At 40.3% G+C, this 23,416-nt stretch overlaps 1 protein-coding gene and 1 non-coding gene across 2 annotated transcripts in view; both read right to left on the bottom strand.

Annotated features, from left to right (window-relative positions):
* The window catches only part of Hibadh (3-hydroxyisobutyrate dehydrogenase), a 105,411-nt gene that overhangs the window by 2,222 nt on the left and 79,773 nt on the right, over positions 1–23,416 (bottom strand). The window contains exons 5-7 of the mRNA XM_057766521.1: positions 10,289–10,422; positions 8,972–9,048; positions 557–713 (exon numbers count right to left, since the gene is read on the bottom strand). Of these exons, the coding sequence (XP_057622504.1) occupies positions 557–713; positions 8,972–9,048; positions 10,289–10,422 (368 nt within the window). The remainder of the gene's footprint in view (positions 1–556; positions 714–8,971; positions 9,049–10,288; positions 10,423–23,416) is intronic.
* Positions 11,742–11,848, bottom strand: LOC130890033 (U6 spliceosomal RNA). Its single transcript, XR_009058677.1, has one exon. It is a non-coding gene; the product is annotated as a U6 spliceosomal RNA (small nuclear RNA).

The raw sequence follows: 23,416 nt of genomic DNA, 5'->3' as shown, positions 1-23,416 counted from the left end.
TTTGAATGGGGTTGAAGGTGGTGAGCGCTATGAGAGGCCGGAAAAATCTGCCGGCTTAAGTGTTTTTTATAGTTGAGATGACAAATGAAATGAGGGCAATGAGTTGCCTTTTAAATGAGCAATTTGCACACAAATCCCTACGTACACTTAAAGCAGGAAGATGCACTCGAAACCCATGCATACTTTAACACAAGAGCATCAACAACCAGGGAATCCCACTACTCCCACTCTAAGGAGTCGGTAAGTTAATGCAAGTTTATAATGAAGGAAAAATTTCACTAGCTTACATTATAAACAAACCCAAGCTCCAGAGAAAAATCTTAGTCCATCCTGGCTCAGAAATAAAATGAACAAGGTAAGTTTTTTTTTTTTTAATCAAAGCCAAATTTACACTAATTTTCGTGGGAAACTGACTCACTGTTATAACAATTTTGCCTTCTAGGATGGGTGCGTGTTTTGTTGAAAGGGTGTGTGTGTGCCTCTGTGTGTAATGGTAGGGATTAGACTATTCAATATTGCTTTTCTCCCTCTCAGTTAGTCTCTGCATTTAACATACCTTAGCCATGAGTGTTGTTCCAAATCCACCTTGGTAGTTATTAGATGAGGGGACTCCGTCCATCACCCCAGGCACAGGATTGTAAGTGTCACTGGACCAACATCGTCCCGAGCTCATATTCAGGATTTTAGCCAACAATTTTGGGTCAAGCCCTGACCTTTCAAAGGTTAAAGGAAAACATTAAATATCAGAATGTACAAGTCACACCCGACTTACTAACAAGTAAAGGCATTCCACCTGTTTGTTTATCACTATAAAACTAAAGATCATACAGAGCTGGGGGGCAGAAGAGTCACTGCAAGTGGGCGCCAGCTTGGGATATAAAGTGTCAGAACAACCTAGGCTACAGAGTAGCAGCCCACCTCAAAAAAACCCAAAACAAAGGCCAGGAGTGGTGGCTTACACCTTTAATCCCAGCACTCTGAAGAGAGAAGCAGGAAGATCTCTATGAGTTCAAGGCCAGCCTGGTCTACACAGTGAGTGCCAGGATGACATAGAGAGACCCCTCTTTCAAGCCCCCAGTAAAAGTAAAGAAAACTAAAACAACAACAAAACACCATCCATAAAACTCGAAACCAAGTGAAGAAGCTATCTTCAGTTATGTGCTATTAAGAGCTGCTGATTAAAGCCAGGTGGCGGCACACACCTTTAATCCCAGCACTCAGCAGGTAGAGGCAGGAGGATCTCTGTGAGTTTGAGGACAGCCTGGTCTACAGAGCGAATTGCAGGACAGCCAGGACTACACAGAAAAACCCTGTCTCAAAAACAAAACAAAATAAATTCCCCCCAAAAAACAACAACAAAAGAGCTACTGATTAATAAGGTCACTCCTGAGAGAACCTGCGCATCTTCTCTAAAGAGGAGGAATGCATCACCTCATCACAGTGTGCGCAGCTTCTCACACTTGCAGGTTCTGTAGCCTTCCAGACGATACTGCTTCGTCACTTATGAACTTTCAACCAGTCTGATAATCTACATTCTATATCACATACAAGTGATGTATGTCAGAAAGAAATATTGACAACTCTGGAAAGTCACAGGCGTCTGGGTGGAAGCACTTACATGTATGTTTATTCCTTTGGTTTTTAAGAGAGTAATTGCAAGAGATGAATGATGAGCTGTAAAATGTGCTTAGGAAAAGTTATCATTACAAAAAACAGTATTTCCTGCTGCACACTTTTCCTTATTTATTAAGCCTTCATTAGATAATCTTGCTTACGAAGCAAGTCTTCCCAGAGTGGTGACATATGCTATCTATTCAGAGACATGCGCTAGAGTTCTGGGTCACCTGCTGATAAGGTTACTGATCCTGATAAAACAAAGCTTGCCCGAGCGGAAACATCATTTGTTCTCTCACTGGGCTGATGGCATAAACGGCTGCTCGGTGCAACCCTAGGAAGAGCAGCAAACGCTCATCAGCTCAAGCCTAAGGACTTTCACACAGTTTGGGAAGCCCAGTTTGTTAAGTATCACTGAATCAAGTTTCAAATAAAACTTCCTACTCAGCCATTTATTGGCTTCTTTCCTGCAAAGGACCATTATAAAACAACTGTCATAAAGCTTTCTACTTTGTCTTAAAATCAATCTCTTCTAGAAAAAAAATTGAAAAGAAACACTTACATAAATGTTAAACAAACTCCACCTCAGCATGCTTAAATTGATTACTGTATAGTCTGTTTGCTGCAAAATCTGAATACCCAAACAGCAAGGCATTTTTACTGATGCTAAAGCAGGGAAGAGAGCTGAGAGCCAGGAGTCACACAGAACCAGTGTGATACAAGATGCAATCAGGTTTCCGAGGTGGTGGTAATAAATAGCACACTAAGTGCCACACAGGTTGAGTTTGTAAGCTGGCCCATGTTATGATGATGGGTCTTTTATTAAGGATTCTATCAAACATAAAGATTCCAAATCAGCTATTACACATTCTGTCCAATAATAGACAGAAGCACAACAGTTTCAGTCTTTTGAAAATACCTGAGTTTGGAAGAGCATGGTAGTGTATACCTAATCTTAGCAAGTGGGAGGCAGAAGCAGGAAGATCAGGAGTTCAAGGCCAGCCTGGGCTACATAGCAATTTCCAGGCCAACCTCAGCCACATTAGTCAGATGTTGCCTTAAAATGCCAAGGAGAAGAAAAAGACCCAAGTCTGCTGTCTGTGTACTTGCAACAGACACTTTCTTCCCAGTGTAAATAAAATCAAGCTATCAGTATGACAGAAGACAAAGACAGCATTCTTAAGGAATAATTGTGAAAAGAAAACTCACAGATTAGCCATTAGCTAACTGCTGTAACCACAAATGTATTCTCTAAGCAAAACATACACCCATAAAGGCAGCACATTTCCAAACATTTTAGGGGCATCCTATTGTCTTAGATTCCAAGATGCCAACACATCTAAAGCAGTGGACTTCCTTCTTTAGAACGTTCTGGGTTATGCTGGCTAGAACTTCACAAGACTCTTGACTACAAGGGATGTCCACACTCTGCAGCATTTGTTCAAATGGCAAGTTAAGCCTATTTCCCTAACTTTGGAACACCCTCTGCTTCCCCTGAATAAAGCAAGCCAGGGAAAACACTGGCACTGGCTTAGGAACATGCCACTATCTAGAGGCATCGAACGGGTACATGCACACATACAAAATCAGGTGGGAGCTGTTTCCCCGCTCACTTTCCAAACCTGATGCTGCCTGTCGTGCAGACTCCTTTCAGCAGCCTCCTGCTCCCTCCCTGCCCCCACTCTGCAGCAAAGTGTATCATTAAAAAGAGCAAGTGAGGAGTGTTTTGCATTTCCTTTTCCTGAGGCTTCTTCAGCTGGCACATACAGAACTGACAGCTAGAATTAGACAGGATATTAAAATCAGTTACTGAAGTCCTCTGTCTTCCACTGTGCCCAAGGCTTGTAATGGTCTGAAACCAGCTAGAATACACAGTAATTGTCATTCAGAGAGTCTACCCTAGAACGTCATGCTTCACTGGAGAAGACTGAGTTTCCATTTGAAATCAACAAATTAATCCAAGACAGGTATCTGAAAGGGCAAGTTTAATAGGAAGCAGCTACTGGGCTCTCAACCATGATAAAATGTTATTGCTGCTTCCCTGTAAATTGGCTGGGAACATATGATACTTCTGCATAAGAGCCCCATCGCTGCTCAGGAGATATACAGCTCAAGCCATCAAAAGGATGACAGTCTGTCAGTCCCCATAATAACTTGCCACTGGAGGTGGTTCGAGAGTATGTGCATGCATGCTTGTGGCTTTACAATTGCTGGCATGTTCTCTGATATAAACAGAATGAATTCATTGCTCTGACTGCATATATAATGCAACTCAAATAAACGTCACGATGTCAAACCCACTCACCTCTAAAACACAAGAACATTAAATGAACTTTTGGAAGTAAAACCAATGCATGATAAACTTTAAAAAAACGAAAAAGTATAAAAATTCTTTGCCTTCACCATGACCAAAATCTTAGAGGCCAAAAGTTTGTTCACGTTCTACCTTTTAAGTATCTACTACACTGGTATTTGGTAAGAATAACTGGGGGTTGCTATAACAGAAGCAGATCTGGAAAGAAAACATCTAAAACCGTGCTCATTTTAATCAACTAATCACTAACTCACTCACACATACTCAGATCTGCCATGTGTCAGTTCCAGGCAGGAGCCAATGAGACAACAAAGAAGCACAGGCTGTACCCTGCCTACCAGGGCCAGGGGAAAGGATATCCATACCCAAGGGCCGTGCAGCCACCGCCCATCCTCTCTCTCATTCCCTCCCGCCTCTCCTCTCCACTTTGTCAAGTCTTCACTCTGAGTGACTGCTATGTTTTCTTTTTTAAAAATTATTTATTTTAATTTTATGTGCCTTGGTATTCTGCCTGCATGTATGTCTGTATGAGGGGGTCAGGTTCTCTGGAACTGAAGTTACAGATAGTTGTGAGCTGCCATGTGGGTGCTGAGAATTGAACCCAGGACCTGTGGAAGAGCAGTCAGCGCTCTTAACTGTTGAGGCATCTCTCCAGCTCCATAAAACACACACACACAGAGAGAGAGCGAGCTCGTAAGAAAGGTTATGAAGGAAAACTGTCCAAATAAGAGTCAAATCCTAACCTTGGATATCATTAAGTACTACGTGCCAGGAATTTCTTTTAAAAAGCTAACAGAAGCTGGGCGGTGGTGGCACAGGCCTTTAATCCCAGCACTCAAGAGGCAGAGGCAGGCAGGACTCTGTGAGTTCAAGGCCGGCCTGGTCTACAAGAGCTAGTTCCGGGACAGGCTCCAAAGCAACTGTCTCAAAAAAATAAATAAAATAAAATAAAAAAATACACCCCCCAAAAAGAAGTTACAAAAATTTATCAGCCATCTCAATAACCCATTGGGGGGGTGGGTTGGTAGCATTATCACTTTAAAATGAGAAAGGCAGACATCTGTATATAGCTGGATGCAAGTTAGATAGACTCTAATCAGCCTGAAACTTGCTGTGTCATGTGGTGACATGTGCCAGTCAATCAATGTGTGGCACTTTATCAGTTAAGAAATCCTATCAACATTTTGATTATTAACCTCCTGCAATTGTTCTATTGATTAGGATATAAAAATAAGAGTTTTGCCAGGGAGTGGTGGCACATGCCTTTAATCTCAGCACTCGGGAGGCTGAGGCACGTGGATCTCTGAGTTTGAGTCTACAGCGTCCATTCCAGGATACACAGGGCAATACAGAGAAACCCTCTCTCGAAAATCAAAATAGTAAATAAAAGTAGAAATAAAAGCTTTAATCCTTACATAAGAGAAAAGGCAAAACTGAGGTGCAATAATCAGGAAACTGAAAGTATACCTGTGGGAAAAGCTCCCTTTGTGAAGAGCTTTCAACCGCACCAGAAGCAGCAGTGTTTATGATGCAAAACAACACGGTGGCTGCAGGGGGGGAGTGGGCTTGACTGACCAGCAAATCACTTGTTACATCACCAGTGTTTCTTAAGAATCAGTTCTCAGTGGAGCACAATTAAAAATGAAACAACAAAATGTACATTAACAATGTCGTTTGTGTGTGATCACAAACCTCTCTCATGCTACAGAATGACTTCGAAGTCTTAGGAATCTAGTTAGAAAAGAAAAAGATCTAATAAAAAGGACTCTCAAAGTCTATTATGCACCAATATTTTTTGCACTTTATTTTTTTAACAAAATTTTAAAATTTCACTAACATCTATAAAGGCTCACTGTAAAAGAGCAAAGGGTCAATTTTAAACTGTATGGTTTTATTCTTCTATTAAAGAGAAACCATATTACAGAAAAAAACAAAAACACTGACTTATGAGAATGAAATTAATCAGAAATGATCATGTCACTGGAACAGGCGACTCAATTTGTAAATGTTGACATTAATACTCTAGAAAATTCTACTTGTGAGTGAGCAGAATATAAATGCAGCTGAACCACTTTGATGCTGTACTACTCCGTGGGAATTACTACTTGGGAATTTATGCTTGCCGATGCCAATTTTCCCTTTCACCTTGCAAAGCGCAGTAAATCGTGGCCGCTCTCTACACTCTATTAGAGAACAATCCTGTCACTTTAAACCGTGTCTGTAAACTACAAAGACAGACAACAGCAGAAGCTCTCATCCCAGGCTGTCAGAACACTAAGACAGACTCTTGTTAGGCAATGTGGGAAACAACTCAGTACAATCTAAAACATTAGAAAATTATATATTATTTTAATAGTTAAAACAATCAAGTTTCTGCCTTGTTTTTTGACTTCTTATGCACATTTTATTTATATGTACAGGTCTTTCTCCTCTCATTTAATACACACACACACACACACACACACCTGTATATATTTAGAGTTTTGATAAAACTAAACATTTAAAAGTTTCACATTTTTCAGAGTCAGGAGTGCTAGGTTCTATTACACCATGGAACCATAGAAATGCTTCCTATTCCCAAACATCATTTTACCACACTGGGTCATGGCCAAAATAAGATAAACCATTTTTCTGTTATTCATGTCCCTATGTGGATTTATGCCACTTTCAATGTTTTTCTTGAGAACCAACCCAGTGCAGTAGCCAAGGGCTTTCCCTTCATCACACATTTTGGTCAGTGGATATTCCTGTTATTCTTTACTAGCTGGCATCTGGAGAATTTCCACAAGGACTTACCCTAGATGTAAGTTTCACTTTGATTTTTTTAAATTACATTTGTGTGTGTGTGTGTGTCTGTGTGTGTATGCACGCGCATGTGTGTGCACTCACTTGTCATGGCATGTGTGTGCTCAGAGGACAACCTGCAGGAGTCAGTGCTTACCTCCCACCATGTGGATCCTGGGGATCAAGCTCAGAGTGTCAGGCCTGGCAGCGGGTGCTCTCGTTTTACCTGTTAAGCCATCTTTCTGTCCTCAAAGCTTCACATTTTATTTATTTTACTCATTTGTTTGTTTGTTTACTTATTTGGAGACAGGGTCTCACCATGTAACTCTGGCTGGCCTGGAACTCACTATATAGAGCAAGCTGGTCTCAAAGACACAGAGAGATCTGACCGCTTCTGCCTTCCAAGGTTTGGGATTAAATAAAGGCATGTGCCACCACATCCAACCCAAGGGTTTGCTTCAGAAGAGAAATAATCACAGTTTTTTTTTTAATTTTTTTAGTATTTATATTTAATATTTAAAATGCATACAATATTCTTTCTGCGTGTATGCCTGAAGGCCAGAAGAGGGCACCAGGCCTCATTACAGATGGTTGTGAGCCACCATATGGTTGCTGGGAATTGAACTCAGGACCTTTGGAAGAGCAGGCAATGCTCTTAATCGCTGAGCCAACTCTCCAGCCCATAATCACAGTTTTGACAGAAAAGTATTCAAGAAATGCCAGAAGACACAATGCCTAAGGAGCATCCTGAGCCAGGGATGCTCAGTGAGGAGTAGAAGCAAACTCGTGAGAAAGGGGCATGTCAGGAATCTAGGAGAACCTAGGTTTACCCAGACTTTTACTTTTTATAGTTTAGTCCCTTATTTCCAGAAAAATAAGAATAAAATCATACATGTAAATTGATGGATATTAATTATATTTTTAGCAACAATTAACTTTATAAGCAATCCAAATTCCAGAAAGTTTTGTTTTCCTCTTCTATGAAACTGGTCTAGAGAACAGATGTGAAAATAAATATGCCAGTAACAAGTTTTTCCATAGCCTGAAACTGGCCATAGCACAGATATGATGCTCTAAAGGGCTCCCACGCGCAACGGTTTTATTAAGGCTTTGTACAGACATGCCTTACCATCTTATAGACATGGTTCTAAAATGTAAATGGTATGGGATATTGATAAACCAATTAGCGCTGATGCAAAGCAAATTCCTCTTTTATCTCAATTACAACATGACAACTTAATAGGTCAAGATAGTTTAACATCTGAGACGGGCAATTCAATAAAACAACAGCATCTTGATATGGTAATTAAGAGGAAATGTGAATCCATTACCATGTTTTAAACAATATCTCAAGCACTTTGGCTCTTTTTATTGCTTTTATCAAGAGCTGTGGTCCAAGTCACTCCTCTACTTTGTGCTGTATCTATCTGATAAGCAGCCCGGGGATATAAAGAAAAGCTATGGAAAAAGTGGCCTGCACACATTAAAGACGTTCTCTAAAATAAAAAAAAAATGTGTATTTATTATATTCATGAAATACAGAACATTAAAAATATTAATTAGTCGATTAATCATATAAAGCATTCCCAACCCAAAAGATTAAAGGTTAAAATTAAGACATTAACCTTAAGCATTCTAGAGAATTATCACTGAAAAGAAAAAGAGAATTTCTGATGCAATTTAAATAAACAATTAGTGAACATTGTATTTTAAAGATCCATCTTAAAGTAGAGCAACCGAGGAAGTTAAAATGAAAGCTTCGTACGTGAATCGTACCTTTAGGAATGGAAGCCTGGTTATTCTGACAACAGACCACCAAGAACCCTGCTAGTGCAGATTCTGAGAAATACATTTAAAACAGGTATATAAAACTAGTAACACGGCAAAACACTTGAATTCACTACACATTAAAAACATGTTTCATTCAAATTTGTCCTAACATTTCCAAAATATGTTTGAATTTTATAGTTTTTGCATTTCGGTATAATAGAAAATATGAGGCTTCCATATAAAAAGCATAATATAACTTCAGTGTAGAGTGTAATATATTTTATGGCTGTGGCAAAGAGTGTTGACATTCCCTAGGGTCCTATTGCTTGTCCAATAAGCAAAGTCTATTAAAATTCAATAATGAAACACTTTCAATGTGCTCCTGAACTAACTCATTTATCTCTCATGAACATCATCTTTTAACATCCAAAATCAAATAGGGAAGACAATGAAAATTGTTAATATATGAAAATGTTCTCTTCTACAAACCTGATTCCAAGATTCATAGCTTCAGCGGTTCCAATCATACTTATCGCCAACAGCATGTTGTTGCAGATCTTTGCAGCCTGAAAATAGAGTGCATATTAAGTATCTTTATTTTCAAGTTATAATTTCTAAAAGACTTTTCTTTACCTGATTCCATAAGGTTCTCTCTTGAAACAAACAAACAAATAAACATTCAATGGTGGATTCTCTCTAAATGGGTAAGGAAATGTGATTCAGTGTGTCTCCCTCTGAGCCTGACCCACTGGCCTCAACAGAACCTGGGTGTCTCTTCCACTCGGTTAAAAAAAATGACACTCCTACTGTGGCCTCAACATTAAGGACGACTGATCCACGTGACACCATTGCTCTCAAAGGGATCGATTTACATTTTAATTGGGAAATGGGAACGATATGCTATATGTACAGGGACAGATGAGCACACTAAACAGTGAAGTCCATGGAGGAGACAGCAGGGTTCAGGAGGAATGGAGTGAGTGTGTGTGTTAGGAGTGGGGCAGGGACAATTCAGTCTCTGAGTTCAGTACTAGTGATCTCATCACTGAAAACAGGGTCATGGAGGACGTGGAACCAGAAATCATCTCTCTGAAGGTCAGGACAGGATGTAAATAGGCAAGAAAAAGAAGGGCATCAGGGTAAATGCTAAGTATATAAAAGGACTAGGTACACAGAAGCATGGGATGAGCCTGGGGTTATAAGAACAGTACTCATATATATGACTTAGGGAACATGGAGGTATTTGATAGTTAAGGCTGTCAAGTGGGGTAGAAAGTTAAACTCTGACATGGTAGAAGTAGGGATCTATTGGCCCTCTGAGCAGCAAACTTGGTTCAAGATAATGGAAGGCTACACCCAGGTAATGTGTGGAATGAGCAAGATGATAAACAGGTGAAACTCAATACAGATTACAGAATGCTAAGTTTAAACTAAACAAGGAGTCCTAACGTGAAAGCCTTGAGCTTTAGTGACTGGGCAAAGCATTACAAGGAAGAATGGAATATGAGCATGAGTTAGGAGCAGGACAGGAACAGCCAGTTCAATTCAGAGTTCAGTGCTATCTATCAGTCATCTATTTCTAAAGGAAATGCTTGCTTTTCAAGAAGATTAAAGTGCACAGGTTACTTCTTTCCCATCGAACTGACATCTACACAAGCCTACCAACAATGATGAAAAACCAGCTCATCCCAATTGAACATAAATCTAAGCAGGGAATCCACAGCATGAGCCAAGGGGGGAAAGGTGTAAGAACGTGGTCAGAAGAACATTTTACATTGAGTCATGTCAATCATGTGACAACATTACCTGCCCAGTCCCAACAGCACCACAGTACATCACATTGGAGCCCATGCACGCCAGCAACTCTTGGGCAGCAGCAAATTCATCTTCAACTCCTCCCACCATAAATGTAAGGTTTCCAGACCGAGCAGCTCCTACACCTGAGTTATTTAGGAAAAAGAGATTGAAGCAAAACTGCTTAGGTAAAATACCAAAATGAGAGAAAAACCTAAAAACCAAAAGGATTTATTTAACCCTTGCCTCAAAAATTTATTTCTGCCAGGCATGGGAAGTTTCTCAAATCTGCAGAGTTCTAGTAACCTAGCATTATGTAGCTTCATCATAAACCCCAAAGACATACGCAGCCATATACACTTAGAGTTTCCTGGAGCCCTGACTGGCACCACAGTATACAAAGGAACCTGCTCTAAAGGCAAGTTCACAAGCTCCTTCTCCAAATCCCACCTACTGATGAGATCTGGAGACCTGGGTCCTGGGCCTCCAGTACGCAGGCATTTGGGTGGCCAGGCTCTTCCTGAAGGAGAGGTGGCTGCTCATCTAGATCACTCTCACATGCATTTTCCAGCATCAGCAGAGTGTTCTCATCTTTCTCTCCTCCTTCCACATCTCTGAGCAACTCTTTTCTGGTGGCATGAGCATGAACAAGAAATAAACTTCAGCATACTCTGGCTACTTCTTAGCTTTGAACCGACTTGATGAGTTACCAGTCTCTGGTTAAAAGGATCAGCGAAACGACTTCTAATTTAGGCTTGTCTTCACAGAGAGAAAAGGGCCGCTTTACTACAACTTTCTTATTAACTATGAAATAAAATTTAAAAACTATGCTTTTAACATTGACAAGTCTTTGTTCATAATTTTCAAGTTACTGTTAAAAACAGTAAATATGTGCATAAACCATATAAGCGTAACTTCTGTTTTGTAATTACTTTACAGCTCATTTGCAACCTAGAAATAGGAAACCATAGCTGTACCACGATTAGACCTGGCCATTAGAACAGACAGCTACAAGTGATGCCTGCTTTTCAATTTAACTTACTCAAGACAAGGTTTCTATGTTGCCCTGACTGTCCTAGAACTCACTCTGTTCAGGCTGTCCTCGAACAGAGATCTGAGTGCCTCTGCCTCCCAAGTTTGGGATTAAAGGAATGAACCACAATTGCCTGGCTTAAATTGTCAATATTTTGCTATTGTCAAATCAAGTAGCTTTCTCTTTCCTGTATTATATTATTTTTAACCATTTACTAAAAGCAAAAGTCAGTGTGATGTAAGTCAAATGATCTTGGGAGTGCATTCCCTGTGTAGGGAAGCCTACAATGCTCAAAGGAAGTTAAGTTACATCATTCCATAATAGCATTAGACACACTTTGGAAAGAATTATGTACAAACACCTAATTATCTTAACATTTGATAATCACATGTGAGTGACTACCATTTTGCTAGCTTCTTTTTTTTTTTTTTTTTAAATACGGAAGGCTTCACGAGTTTGCGTGTCATCCCTGCGCAGGGTCCATGCTAATCTTCTCTGTGTCGTTCCAGTTTTAGCATATGTGCTGCCGAAGCGAGCACCTAGCTTCTTTTTTTTTTAAATATTTATTTATTTATTATGTGTACAATATTCTGTCTGTGTGTATGTCTGCAGGCCAGAAGAGGGCACCAGACCTCATTACAGATGGTTGTGAGCCACCATGTGGTTGCTGGGAATTGAACTCAGGACCTTTGGAAGAGCAGGCAATGCTCTTAACCGCTGAGCCATCTCTCCAGCCCCATTTTGCTAGCTTCTAATTTACTCTATCAAGATGGTAAAGTGTTAATACTTTACAATTATTTTGCTCAATTTTCTTATTCATTCTTATTCAAAACACATAACCACCCTGTCTCCTAATCCTGTTGCTCTAACCTGGAGAAATTAAGTAGACAATTTAAGTCAAAGCTTACAAACAAATCCAGCATTATCCATCATAGGTCAGCAGCTCTGTACCTAGATTACAGACTGCTAAATAGCTTCAGAGAGTCATTTATTGAAGAAAAAATTAATGCTGACAATGGTTCTCAGCTGGTTAATCTTTTGACAGGTGCACTTTCTCACTTACTCAAACACATATTTCAAAAAGAAGAAATAAGTTACTTAAGCAGGAAAAACTCACAAGAAAAGAATTGTTTACCCTTGATTCAGAAGTCCATGGCAGTCTTGCCCTCCTCTCTCAATGTGACAGTGTGTTCATCTCTAACCTTATCTACATCCATACAGTGTGGGTCTGATCACACTGAGCAATTCTTGGGACCAAATCCTTTCCTCCCACACACACTCCTTTCACATTATCAGGCGCACTCCCAGATGCAGGAGCAGAAGTAATGCCTAAGCTATCCTAAAAGAAATGCGACCAATGTGAACAGATGAGAAGGACATCTGAAAAGCTGGAACTCAAAAGCTTCCCAAGACCTCTTACAGACTTCAGAAGACACCCCATGGTATTTTAAGTCTATCGGTAGTAAGCAATAAATGTACTGCCTTGCCATGCTATTTTAATTCATCTCTTTTCTAGAATAGGATAACAAAGAACTAATGCATGTTCAGGTAGCTAGCACTGGGAGAAATAGTTACAAGTTGATCATTGTTTTTGTTTTGTTTTTCTAGACAGGGTTTCTCTGTGTAAACTTGGTTGTCCTGGAACTCTGTAGGCCAGGATGGCCTTGAACTCAGAGATCTAACTACCTCTGGCCTCCTACATCCCCCAGTGCTGGAATTAAAGCCGTGTACCACCACTGCTCGGCAGCTGAACACTCTTAATTGAACAATCTAAACTCTGTTTTCATCCTTTTAAAATCCAACCTTTTTTGAGCACCAACATGAAGCCACAGCAGAAAATTTGAGCATCTATCCTTAGGCAATGGGATGTAGTCAAAATGCAGATACACTAAAACTTCTATGTAAAAAAAAAAAAAAATTACCTTCAGCTATGAGTATAAGGTACACATAAAACAGAAACAAATCCTGTGTTTAGATTTTGGTTTCAACCCCAAGATATTTCCTTATATATACTCAAATATTCCAACATCCAAAAGTCCTAAATCTGAAACACTGGCCCATACCACTTCAAATATTAAGCCTGTATTTTAGTTTATATTTTAATAATAGTTTACATAAAACCAAACACAGTTTTAGTTCTACTATAAAACTTATCATACTTTATTAAAATCTTTGATTTTCTTTATCTGATTTTCCCTACAAGGTCAGCATGGGGTCTTGCTTATGTCAGTATTCCTATTATGTAACACCCTCCATGGCATTCAATAGACGATTGTTTGGAGAATGAATCAATAAGCACGGAGGGAAGAATAAAAGCTCTAGAGATGTATAACTGGTTTTCAGAGAGACTTGCTGGCTGTGTGATTATAAAGAAATAACTCGGAGCTAGTGAATAAAATGAGAAAGTAGCCATGCACACCATCTAAATAGAAGGTTTATAATCTGAGTTTGTAATCTGGCATTTTATAATCTGGTTCTCTAAGTCACTGTCTCTTCTAGGGTAGTTTTAGCCTTGCTTGCTAAATATTAGTTGCTGAGGGCTGACCCCATAAACAAGAGAAGCAGGCTGGCCCAGGTAGTTCTAGAGTGGTCCATGCCTGGTTGATGCTAAGATTACATCACTGTGAGCTGGCTGTGGTGCCACATGCTTGCCATCCCAGAACTTGGGAGGTTAAGGCAGCAAGACCATGAATTCTGACCAATTTAAGCAGCATAATAAGACCCTGTCTCAAAAAAGAAAAAGAGAGGGGAAAGGAGAAAAATCACTGTCAAGAACTCTTGGGGGAAAAAAATCAACGACAGCTTAGGCTATCTTTTAGATAGAGTTGAAAAATCTATATTTGTTTGTCCATTCAACACAATCTGCCAGGACCCAGTATGTATCAGCGCCCATGGTTAGCTCAAGGGTAAAGGCTAAATTACATACCCTTGCTTCTACTAAGTTATGCACCTGTGGCCCGGCCACTCTTTTTCTATAACCCTGGTCTGAGTATGGACTATGGCAACAGCACTTCCCTCCCACTCGTTCTCCCTTCTGCCCTGGTCTCTAACATCGATTTTCTACACAGCAGCCTGAGGAACCCTCCTAAAACATAAATCCAGTTCACAGTTTTTCTTTACTCTCAATCATCCCAAAGATTCCCACCATGCCTAGTATAAAATCCAAAGTCCTACAAAGTCCTAAAGGGCCCGCTAATAAACCATGGCTTCCTCTCCTGTACTCATGCTTCCTAGTCACTTTGGCCTCTGGCTAACCCTGAAACATATCAAGCATGCTCTCCTCTCATCCCAAAGCCTTGAATGTCTTACTCTTTTCAGTTTGATACATTCTTCTACAAACTATTCACAACTAATTTTCCAATAATTGAGAACTCTGCTCAAAATGTGCCTCTTCAGAGAAGTCAGACCACACTTCTTTATCACTTGTTAACTTTCCTGCCTTAACTTTCTATCACTTCCTGCCCCGATTTGTTTCAACACATTTATTTCTGATCTGCATTCTTCACAGGAACATTATTTCTACGCTCCTGACTTATGAGGCACATACCCACAGAACCTGGTACAAAAGAGATGTTCAGTTTACCTAGAGAAATTCAGAAAGAGATGCTATGGCTTCAATGTGTCCTCTACAAAGCAAATCATCCCCAAGACAACAGTGCTAAACAGTGAGACCCAACGAGAGGTAAGCCTTCATCAAGTATGTATTCATGCAAATACAAGGACATGGGTTTCTTACAAAAAGGCAAGGGTGGCCCCTCTCATACTCACCCCTTAACCTGTTGCTCTAAGTCATGAAGGCTCCTGCCAGATGACAGCCCTTTATTTTGAACTTCCCAACATTCAGAACCATAAGAAGTTATTCCTTACAAATTAGCAAGTCTCTCTCTTTCTCTTCGGGTGGTGGTGGCTGCAGTTGCTAGGGAGACCAGGACCTTGAGCAGACTACCCAATTACTCTACCAACTGAACTACATCCCCAGCTTCCAGTCTCTCAAGTACGGTTACAGTATCGAAAGGGGACTAAGACAGGAGACAACAGGTTAGAAACACTGAGATGCAGTAATGGGTGAGACCTGTTGTCATGGAAATACTCAATGATGGTGAGGGTTACCCACCTTTTTCATTATTCTAGTATGCCATTAAATGCTTCCTGTTTTATCTACTTCCAATCTATGAAGGCAGTCAAACAACCTTCAGTCAAATAACCACAAAGATACTACTAAGTTTTGAAATTCTATGATCATCTGGAGTTTTCCAATTCACGCGCATCCACATTCAAACAGGTATAACATTAATACACAAAACGGAGGTACACCTGACTCTGCACAACAGTTCCATATTAGAAGAAAGGCAGATCTTGACAAAATACAAATGACAAAAATAGTATACTACTTCTCATGTATGATGTAATACTTGAAGATGTATACACTTTGTAGAACGGCTAAGTCAAACTGATGAGCATTTTACCATGCACATCTCTAATCCTAGCACTTGGGAGGCAGAGGCAGGTGGATCTCTTGAGTTCAAAGCCAGTCTGGTCTTCATAGTGAGTTCCAGGACAGCCAGGGCTACACAGAGAAATCCTGCCTCAAAAGTAAATAAATAAATAAATAAAATAAAATAAATGTCTTCTAGCTCATTAAGTTCAGACACACCCTTCAGTCTCCTTTATTGCTTCTTGTCCTTTGGCTAAGAACAAGTGCAGAAAAAGTAATTATTTTTTTCTTATATAACTATGCTAACTAAAGCTATAAGCCCAAATCCTGTGGCTCCCTTTAGAGCTCATCTAGCCCTTTTGTGTGATAATGTCTTTAGAGATTCTCTTCCATAACCCTAGAATAAAAACAATAAATTCATTTGTACAAGCAAATGAAAATGCAAATGCCCACATCATCCAAAATAGACACAAATACTCTGTTCTTAAAGGTCACAGACATGTGTGAGGATTGTCAAGTCCCCTGGAACCAGGGTTACAGACAGCTGTGAGCTAACATGTGGGTGCAGGGAATTGAACCCAGGTCCCCTGGAAGAACAGCCAGTGGTCTTAAACTCCTCCAGATCCCTAATCAAAGTCTAAGTTATCAACTCTTCCCTATTTTAAAAACTGAGACTTACGAGTTGACACAAAGAACTGACAATTGGAGACCAGTCATTCAGTGGTCTTCAACCTGGCAATAAGAAACAGCTCCTACGGATCAAGGAGTATGAGCTCTATTGTGTGGGGGGGTGGGGGAGGGACAAGAAAATCCATACAAGAAACAAAAAACAGATACAAGTTGAAGAGTATAAATACAGATGTTCACAAATTCCACCAGCAAGTTACCTCTTCAGTACAAAGATTCAATGGTAAATAGGTTTCCCGAATCAAAAATCAAGTCCTGTTTTCTGGCATATTAGGAGAACATTTAAAACATGAATATTCCAGGAAATCCAAAATGTGAGGTTCAAGGGAGACACAGAACTCTGTCTTTACCCTCCAGTACCCAAGGATAACATACATACAACTTACTCACTTAAGGTTCAGGGATCACAGTAGAAGAGAGGTAGAAGGATTCCTGGAGCTAGAGGAACAGGGAGTTTGCTCTGAGATTGTGTGTCCTAGGCGTATCTGAAGCTCTAACCATAGACTCACCAGCATGGCTGCCTAAACATGAGCTGAACAGGATGACACAACAGACATGCTAGAAAGTACGAGGGGAAGCTCAGCAGGTCTCAGCCCCATGGAGAACAATAGGGAGCAGAGAGATACAGAGAGTGCGAGAAATAGTCTTTCCCAGGGAAAAGCACACCAACTGGTTATCCCATACCAAATGGTCAACCATGAAAAGATAAACACAAGCAACATTATACACACTGAGGGGGCTGTATTTATGTATTTAAGGAAATGTATGTATGTATCTATGTACCAATCAATGAAAAAAAGAGGCCATGAATTGGAAAGAGAGCAAGGCTGGGTACTTGGGAAGGTTTGGAGAAAAAAAAGAAAATGGGAAATAATACGATTATATTATAATCTCAAAAATTAAAGGTCTAAATCATAACTACAGAGAAGAGATGTGTACCAGTAGTGTGCTAAAAAATAGCATTCATTATCTGATACCTGAATCAGATAATGGATGGCAATCACAACTAAATCCTGGTTCCTTCTTTCCTTCAATTTTTTTCACTTCTACTGTTGAAAAGGCAAAAAAGGGAACAAGAAATTTCCAGACAGGTACATGGGATCTGGTGACATAGTGTCCTGTGTTCCAAATGCACGTGCAAACCTGGTTCAAGCAGTTAAAGCAATCGTGAACTGAGCAGTGTGGGATGCTCCTGAGTGCTCACCAACTCCCCTTCTTCTCCAACCACACAGAGACCCCCAAGAGCTTTAGATCTGCTTATCAGAACAATAAGTTTAGAAATCAGAAAGGCAGGAATAAGAAGGGGAATGTACAGGAGCCCATTGTACAATATGATGCCTATTGTTAGCAATAATGAACTGTATTTCTGCCGACTGCTGAGAGTAGATTTTAAGTGCTCTCATGACTAAAATGAAGTATGTACAGTATAGTACTTTAGACAGTTTGACTTAGCCATTCTACAAAGTATACGTATCTTAAACTAGCACGCCATATATGACAAGTAGTAGACATTTTTGTCATTTAAAAGTCAACTAAAAGGTTAGGGATATGGCTCAGTAGATAAAGCTGTTGCTATGTAAGCAACAGGATCAATGTTCAGATCCCCAAGACCCATGTAAAAGCCAGGCAGGTGTGGCCAGGCACCTGTAATCCTAGCACTCCAGAGGAAGAGGCAGGGATTTCAGGGGCAAGCTGGCTAAGCTAGCCAAGTCTATTCAATGGAGATCCCGCCTCAATAAAAAAAGTGGAGAGCCGTAAGAGGATGCCTGATGCCAATGACAGTGTTCTGCATACACTCCTATACACATAATTTGGAGTCCATACACATTCACATATGAACACACACACAGATCAAAAGGAGAAAAAAAAAGGGAAACTCAGAATTAACAAATACAGTGCAAAACACTAAGATTTCACACACTCACACAAAAGTTATCCTTAAAGTAAGAGCAAACTTCATTTGGAGAGGAATAAAGCAACCTCAAAAAATGAGTTTTTCTTTGAAATGAGTTATATATTGTAAGTTTACGTATTTTTCAATGCTTATTTGGTACTTTACATAAAATAAAAAAATGGTATAACGAATACTGTTCTTCATATTTTTATGTTAAAAGATTGTTTGCTCCAAGTGAACTAAGGTAAACAGTTTGTCCCTTCTTCTGGCTGAACTTGGCCTCCTACCTGTAAAACAGTAAACATCAACCTAAACCATCTTGCTCTAATGGTTATGCTGCTCTGTCTCCCAGTCTTGGGGCAGCACAGGCTGGTGTCTCAGACACCATTCACTATTACCAAGCCAGCCTTGTCCCCCCTACTTTTTCTGAAGAACTTGTACATTGTCCTCAGCAAAGGACAGACAACAGAACTCTTGCTCTTATCTTCCTTTGGTCTTAAGAGTTGTAGGAAGGCCAGGCGGTGGTGGCGCATGCCTTTAATTCCAGCACTCAGGAGGCAGAGGCAGGCGGATCTCTGGGAGTTCGAGGCCAGCCTGGTCTACAAGAGCTAGTTCCGGGATGGGCACCAAAGCTACAGAGAAACCCTGTCTCGAAAAACAAAAAACAAAACAAAACAACAACAAAAAAAAGAGTTGTAGGAAGCAGTGATGTTTTTCTTCTCTCACCTTCATCTTTCTTGTCAATGAATGCTAGATATTTCTACCCCCACAACAAAAACCACCTCACTGTGTACATTGAGAACTATGGGTTTCTGTGCATTCATGCTGTTCCCTCACGTGAAATTCCCTTCCCATCCCCCCTTGCCTGAGCAGCTCATCTCCAAGATGGTACTCATCCTGAGCCCCTCACAGCCCTGGCTTTCCGCCACTCCTCCTGTGGGATTCTGAAGGTCGCTGGTAAAAAGTACTCCTAATTACGCAAACCCATGTTTTTCTTCTGATGTGTGTTAAGATCTTTACGTACATGCACTCTTTGAATCTTAGTGAGTAAAGTTTCACCTAGCTGTTCACAACATATACACACTACCGAAACACGTTATAATAATAAATATCGTTTTTATTTATCAATTATATACAAAAAGAAAAACCTCAATTTTGGTGCAGTGTGATTCTCTGTATGTGCACTAGCATTTTCACTTATTGCCATACAAACTTAAGTGTGTGTGTACAGGGATATTATATGAAGAGTTAATAAAAAAACACGTGATTCAAATTAAGAGGCCTAGATGAAATCACCACTCAAGTCACACCATTTGGACAAATCCCAGTTGTGTTAAATCTCGGTTTCTCTGTCTAAAAGGTGCCGCACTTACATGGAAGCAACAAAGAGTATAAAGGAAAAGTATTTTATATAGTAATATACAAATGCCATGAAACTTAAATGTAGTAAGTAAATCTACTCAACCTAGGCACGTCAAGGTCTTTGGCCTAAGAACCTCAAAGAGCTGAAATCTGGAAATTAGCATTACTAAATAAAGCGGAACCAAGTGGGGGTAACCTAAAATAACCTCTTAGGAATCACAAATGAGCTCATTTCACCCACGCCTATCGGAAAGAGGCCTTCAAACCCAGAGATTGAGAGACAAAAAGCTAAAATGTACACTGGCTCCAGCTAGATCCTCCTTTAACACTGTAAAAGCCAAGCTGCCAAAGCACCCCCAGGAAAAGCGCAGTAAATCACCTAATTTACTCAAAAGAACTTAAATGTTTTAACCAGTCTGCCATCAAAAGAGATCAAGAAGAGGGCCAATGGGACTTGGGCTGCAATGTGAGCTGTCTTTAAAATGCAATTGTTCTAATCATTTTCTACAGATGCAGCCTCACAAGGGGCTGCTGTCACCGGGACCATTTACGACTTGTTATGGTGTCTCTATTGTTTACCAGCGTCATTCCCCGAAAAAGGGCGACAGCTGGGACAGAAAGCTGCTACTCAACGAACAATATAATCCCGTGAAAGTAATCAACAAATTTAAGGGTGTTAATTAACTTTACACTTTATCATGTTCAATTAGTTGTCCTTTCTAGAAAAGATTGCCGTGCACAATCAGCTTAGAGCGTGCCATGTTTGATTTGTAAGTGATCACTGTTTCTGTTTCGGAGCCCATGTCAGATGTTCTCCTGGGTTTTGGTGACACAGATGGATGGCTCTGCACATGTTAGGGGTGATCTGGTTTAACATAAGCCAGCATAACATAACCCCTTGTTAACACTACTTCTGGCATAATCCAAGCTGGAAATAAGAAAGCCAAAATATTCACAGCACTATTCTAGAGTCTGATAAACAAAGTTTGGTTAGCCTTTCCTGATATAAACACAGACAAATGCATGGCAAAATAAGCAATTTTTCATCATTATTTTTCAAAGTAAGATTTCTCTTTCAGGGGCATGTTTGGGATCATTTCCTCCCAGCAAGACCTCGAAGCTTGGCCACATTATGCACAAAGCACTGCTGGAGCCTCAGACTTTACAGAATGCAGATAGGCTTTCCATAGCAATTGACTGAGTAGTGGGAGTGTGTTTAGAACTGGCCTATATTAAATTCTAGATTGCAATTATTAGATCCAGAAGCTGCATTCTGTAAGTGTAGAAAAGCTGCAGGAAAGTACATTAATCTATGAATGCAATTTGTTATTGTGCCTACCTTTAATGCACCTGTTCCTACTTACTAATAGGACAAGGAGACGCTCATGATGGAGTGACAATATATTCACTATTGCATTTTAATGAAAGCTACAGCAGCTATTCCGAATTGATAAATGCAGCATGTATCAAATATTTCAGAGTCAATGAAGGGGTGAATAAGACCTAAAACTGAGGTCTGGCAAGAGGTGTCCATCTTTATGAAAACAAAAGCAATGGGCATGCGCTGGTCTCTTAACAACAACAAAAAAGCTCTCGATGAAGGATTCTGAAAAACGCTGTACTAAGTTGGACCTTGCTGTTCTAGACTGTCTCTTGCACGATGTAGAAATTAAACAAATCCATACAAACAGCTACAGCTGGTTAGCTGGTTATAGCGCTCACAAGGACAAAGCCCAACTTCTTTAAAACAGAAAAGTTGTTAACTCTGAAAGCTAATAATGTGCTAAGTTAAATATTAAAGAAGGAAATTATAGGCTATATCTGAAACAGCTGAAACCACAATACACAGCAGCAGAACACATTTGTTTCCTGCAGAAGATCTGCAGGGAGAAGAGAAGCGGTCGATAGATCCTTAAATTGGAAGCAATAGCCGTTCTTCTAGCCCAAGTTGGCAGCTGCTACATTTGCAGACCTGGTTCATTATTTACCCATAATGACCATCAAGCTGCAGTCAAAGTCAGATCACAACAACTGTCAGCAGCTCTTTTAATTAGCCTTGTTTGAATTCAGATAAATATCACAATAGCCCTGCTTATGCTGAAAGAGCAACAGAATGTTCTGTGTGGAGCTAGCTTGGCTTGAGAAGGACCCACTGTGCTACAGAAAACCAGACAAATGCAGAGTGGGGTCTAACCGGTGGGGAATCAAAGCACAGAATGGTTTACCTTCATTTTGAAATCACTTTAAAAAACAGCTTCCTGACATTTGCCCAGACTGGGACGGTTGCTCAGTGCTGAACTGCAATAAACTCTAGGCACCTGAAAGCTACATATTCAGAGCCTACAGAGAATCAGGGCGATGACTTTGGAAAGCACAGAGTTTTAAAATCTGTCTTGGGGGCAGAGAGTGGTAGAGCATATTCTAATACCATACAAACGAAAACTCATCTTGTAACTGTCATACCTTTGAACTTTAAAAACAATTTAAAAAATGAAACAAATCTTTTATTAAGTAGCTTGTAACTTTAATGCACTTTTATTTTACCTTTTAAAAATTTTTAGGAATTTATCCTTCTGTGATAGGAATTGGCGATTTTCCTATGAATTTCATGTCTTCTTCTCAGCATTAATAATCAAAATTTAAAAGGCTAATAATCAAATTTGAGGTAATCCAGTTACTGCCATTTTCCACATCTGTCTGGACCCCACCCAGCCCATCTTGCTATAAAAGAGAACATGATGATTGCTTTCCTTTTATTTTATAAAGAATGCGTTGTAGCTTTAAAGGAAGGGGAAAGGAAACCACTGCTGACAAGTAGGAGAGGATGAAGAGGAAAAACAAGCCGAGGGCAAGGCGACCTGATGGTAACGGGAGTAATGGGATCACAAGCAACTGTGCTGGCGAACCAGGAGCTCGTCCCACTTGTAAAGCCTTGGAGAATCTGAACTCTGGATTTCAAGGTGGAAGGCCAAGCTGAAGAAGTCACCTCTTATATTATGAGATGCTTTCCTGCCATTCTTGCTAACTCCTCAGCCACTGTGTCTCATTCCACAATCATTCCTAGTGACACACGGCAACCTCAAGGAAGGACAGCCACCATCTTTGCATGAGGGTAAACGACACATCACTGTTTACAGTTTGCATGCACTTGGCAATCTCCTCATTGAATAAAAAAGCACTCCTATGGAAGCACTAAAGAAAGAAAGACTGCATTTATAGTCAGCTTCAAGTACTAGCACCCACGGGACAAAGGCGACTGTTTCCTTGAGGGCTGCTGTCCAGTGAGCAAGGAGAACTCCATCTGGCTTTGTGAGAATCACAGCAGAGCTCTACTCCCTGTCTTGCTTTCTTTAAAGTGAAGCGTATGTAACAACCTGCCATGGGAAATGGCCTTTCAGCTCTTCACCCTTTAATACACCACACCTCTTTCAGCTCTTCACCCTTTAATACACCCTACCTCTTGACTACACACACAGCCAAGAGCAACAAAAACGTGTCTGTCTCGTGTCGGCCCTCACAGGCACAGCTCAGCAAGTTCTAACACTGACCCTCCATCTTCTCCTTCGGCCACACCCACACTGGCCCTTCTTCAGGCCTGTCCACTCACAGTGGACACCACCAGGGCCTACAAGCACTAGGCGCTGTAGAGCAGCATTTCCCAAGGTCAGCCCTCAGATCACTTCAGGACACTGATGAGATTTACAGAGAGAAATTTACAGTTATATTTTG

This window comes from Chionomys nivalis, chromosome 1, assembly GCF_950005125.1.
Source record: "Chionomys nivalis chromosome 1, mChiNiv1.1, whole genome shotgun sequence".
NCBI lineage: Eukaryota > Metazoa > Chordata > Mammalia > Rodentia > Cricetidae > Chionomys > Chionomys nivalis.
This window is presented reverse-complemented; position numbering and strand designations above follow the sequence as displayed.